The sequence below is a fragment of the Charadrius vociferus genome, unplaced genomic scaffold (assembly GCF_000708025.1).
Source record: "Charadrius vociferus isolate BGI_N301 unplaced genomic scaffold, ASM70802v2 scaffold702, whole genome shotgun sequence".
Lineage (NCBI taxonomy): Eukaryota > Metazoa > Chordata > Aves > Charadriiformes > Charadriidae > Charadrius > Charadrius vociferus.
This window is the reverse complement of record NW_009647433.1, coordinates 575,120-578,871: the sequence shown is the minus strand read 5'-3', so window position 1 is coordinate 578,871 and position 3,752 is coordinate 575,120. Positions and strand designations below refer to the sequence as shown.

Here is a 3,752-nt window from a genome sequence, read left to right as displayed (position 1 = left end):
GGAGCGGCACGGCCTCTCCACTGCCCTGGGGCTCCTGCCCAGCCAAGCCCTGTTGCCCCGCTCCGCCACCGCCAGCTTCTCTGTCAGCTTCCTCAGCTCCACAATCTTGCTCACTCGCCCCTTTGCCGGTTCTGCTTCGCTCTCCAGCCCCGCTCGGGGCAGCTCCTCGCCCCCTGACACTGCTTCGGAGCCAGGGGAGTGACCGAAAGCCTCAGTGGGTTCTGCTGCCAGCTTCTCCATCAGCTTCGCCTTCTCACTCTTCAGCTTGCAGATCTGTGTCTCCAGGAGGGGGATGGTTTTCACCTGCTCCTCCAGGTCTCGGAGCTGCCGCAGGGCTGCGGCCATCTGCTCCCGCACGAGCTGCAGTGGGGCAGCACTGAGCCCCGCCGCTGGCGTGCTGCGTCCCGAGCTACCAGGGCTCGCCTGTCCCCAGCCCGCTTGGACCTCGGCGCCCACCGGCACCCAGGGGTGTGGTTGACTTGGGGCACCCAGTGGGCCACCACGGGACAGACCACCAATATCCTGCAAATGGCCCTGCTCCTCCTCCAGCCTCCTGCTTGTCTCCAGCAAGGTCTTCTCCACCCGCAGGTTTCGCACAAGGCACTTGCGGGTGGGAGGTGGGAGCAGCCGCAACGGCGGCGGTAGACAGGGTGGGAGGTTGGCTTGCTCGGGGGCTCGAGGGGTCCCCGGCCATGTGGGGACAGCAGCAGCGCGGTCCTGCCCTCCTCGCTGGCTGTGGAGGTGAGGGACTCTGTGGAGGTCCAGGCACTGGTATGGCTGCTGGGGCTGCGCAGGGCACTGAGGGGCTGCCGGGCCCCTTTCACCCTGCGAGGCAGCGGGACTTTCTTGAGCGTTTGGCCGCTTTCAATGTCATCGACGTATTTCAGGAAATCCAGGTCCAGGAGGAAGCCGTAGGGGGTTTCCACTGAATACGAGCTCTTCTCCCCATCGTCCTGGTCCCGGTACAAGAACGGGCCCCCAAGATCTGCAAGAGGAGCAGGGACAGTTAGTCAGGGACCTGGTGGAGACAGGAAGGCTGTTCCAACTGGGTTATACTGGGATTTGCAGCCTGTGGCCCCATTGTGATTCTGCTGGTGGTGGGCCCAGCAGATGGCTTGTCCCCAGCACCCTCGGTGCTGCCGAGTGTCACAGGGCACCCACTCTGTGCCGGGATTGGTGCTGGAGTGAGGAAATCCATCAGGACGGGGCACAACAGCGCAGCCCTGCCACCCCCCTCACGGTCCTTCCGCTGTCCCTGTCTGGTGACAACCCTGGTCCCTTTACCTGGGAGATTCTGGTTCAGGGGCGCAGGCTGAGCCATCTTCTCCCCAGGATGCTGCTGACCGGGGGACCATCAACCTGCAACAACAATGGGGCCACGTCTGGTGAAACCCTGCAAATGGGGGGCCAGTGAGCCCCACGCGGCCACAAACCACTGCCCCCAGCCCAGGGGACCCCCTGTGGCCATCCCCCCGCCATCTGCCGGGCTCCCCTCGCCTGCCCCAGCCCCAGTGCCATGAGGCTGAAGCCGGAGGTGGCTGTGGGCGAGTGAGCGCAGTGCTGCCTGCGGGGCCAGGGATGGTTTGTACATTTAAGGAATGCTTCGCAGCCCGGGCTGGGGGGGCTGTGGCGGTCGCACTGCCAGCTCTGAGGGTGCAGAGTCATGAGTCAGAGCTCGGCCCCACTGGAAAAAAAAAAAAAAAAAAAAAAAAAAAAAAAGAGGCTGCAGCCCTTACGGGTGCAATTCTCGGTGGAGAAGTTTGCTTTGGATAAAGGGAATCGATGCTTTTTCAAAGCCACGTGACCGCACGCAGCTGCCAGCACCCGTCGGTCGCTGGGTGTGATGTCCCTCCTCACTGCCCAGGCTGAGCAGGACTGGGGTGCCCTGCACTGCCCACCCCTGCCTCAGGGTGTCTCGAGGGCCGGTGACCCCCAGGAGGGACCAGGCTGTTTTTCCCTGTCGATAATGCAGAATAACGCATGGCAGGAGGCGGGGGGATATGGGTTTCCCCAGGAGCCTGGCACGGGCACGCTGGAGGAGAGCCAGCGCGATGCGGCTGCGATCCAGGGGTGAGTTCATGTGCACATTCAGCTGGGCCCTGCCACAACATCTGGGTGCCAGGACCCAGGTGGGAGAGGGATAGGGGCAAACAGCACCCCGGGAGCACCCACTGCCTCTGCGCATGGCGTCACCCTCCAGAGACCCGTGGGGTCCCTTGTGTGGCGGGGACACAGTGGCCCTGCCCACAGGTGCAGGTGGCTGTGGGGCTCTGCAGCTGTCGGTGGGCAAAACATTTGGCACCGGGCTATTTTCAGAAGAAAGCAGGGAGGAGGCGTCTCACAGAGGAAAGGCAGCCCAGACACAGCCCTAAGGGAAGCCAGGTCTCAGTGCTGCCCAGAGAAGGACGCAGGATGAGAAAAACACCCGCATCCATCCCGAGATCCCCTGCCCGCGACAACTGAAGGATCCAGACTTTTCCAGCAGAGTGGCCGCCCCCATCACATGGCCCAGCTTGGGGACGATGCACTGGCCCCTGGCTCGCACCCATTAACCGCAGCAATGCCACCTGCTGCTCCCCAGCCCCAGCCGTGCCGCTGCAGTTGCCAGCTGGTGGCTTGTCCTGACCAGGCGATTACCAGAAGCCGTCAGAGCAGCCATGGCGCAGGCAGCACCGGGCCATGCTCAGGCTGGGCACCCAGGCGACGTGGCAGCCTCCCACCGCCAGCCCCAGAGCACGGCATTGAGGGGTTGAGTCCAACCGGGCAGGGATGAGACCCTTCCTGTCAGTCACCGGGCTGGATCCTGGGGCTCTCCCACTCCTCTACCAACCCATCCACAGCTGAGGCATGTCCCAACTTCCACCTCCCTTGGGATCATCCCAGCTTTGTGCCAGCAACCCTTCCACCTCCCTTGGGAACATCCCAACTCCATGCTGGCACCTCATCATCCCCGTGCTGCCGGCTTTGTGCCCAAAAGGGTCCGCGCATCCCCCACCTCGTCCAATCCCTCCCGCCCTGGGAGGCAGACAGCTTCCTCCTCTACACGGTCCTTGCTGCAGGTAGTTAAACAGCACCAGAGCCAGGACAAACTTCCCACCGGGCTCCGCGCACGCCTTAAATCAAACGGGAGGAAGAGGGAGAGCAACAGGGGCCAGAGCCAGCGGGTGCATTTCCTCGGGGGAAGCGGCCAGCAGCTCCCTTCCGCCACCTGGCTGGGTATTGTCCTGCCTGGGGCCAGGAAAAGCAGCCTCTGCTGGGAGGTCTCCCGCACCGCTCTCCCACTTGCGGCAAAGGTGCAAGCACTGCCCCGCTGTCCCCTCCACTGACCCAGGGACGCATGGCTTGTCCCCCCCTGCCACCTCGTTCTGCCCCTGCAGCCGATCAATGTCAACAGCTGCTGTCAACCGTGTGGCTGAGCTGCCTGTCCTGGGGGACATCCTCCCACAGCTCCCTCATGGCTCTCGGCCTCCATTACTTGCAGTCCGACGGGATGGGCTGGATCCAGGGCAGCAGCTTCTGCCTTCACCCAGCTCTGAAACAGAGGACTAGGCCAGGCGATGGGACCTGCAGGCTCCCAGCCATGTGCCAATTGCCCCGGGGTCCCTGCCACGTGCAAACATTGATGGGGTCCCTGCCATGTGTAAACCCCACCTGGGGCTCCTCGCGATGTGCAAACTGCCCCTGAGCCGCCAGTGGGCTGGGCTGGGCAGTGAGGCGAGTGGCAGGGTGGGATTGAGCTGGTGGGGACGGGC

At 63.8% G+C, this 3,752-nt stretch overlaps 2 protein-coding genes across 2 annotated transcripts in view; one reads left to right on the top strand and one right to left on the bottom strand.

Annotated features, from left to right (window-relative positions):
- Positions 1-1,321, bottom strand: part of KANK3 (KN motif and ankyrin repeat domains 3) — a 5,410-nt gene extending 4,089 nt beyond the window's left edge. The window contains 3 exon segments of the mRNA XM_009880619.1: positions 39-644; positions 647-985; positions 1,285-1,321. Of these exon segments, the coding sequence (XP_009878921.1) occupies positions 39-644; positions 647-985; positions 1,285-1,321 (982 nt within the window).
- A 730-nt stretch (positions 1,322-2,051) lies between these two features.
- The window catches only part of ANGPTL4 (angiopoietin-like 4), a 46,058-nt gene continuing 44,357 nt past the window's right edge, over positions 2,052-3,752 (top strand). The window contains exon 1 of the mRNA XM_009880618.1: positions 2,052-2,070. Within this exon, the coding sequence (XP_009878920.1) occupies positions 2,052-2,070 (19 nt within the window). The remainder of the gene's footprint in view (positions 2,071-3,752) is intronic.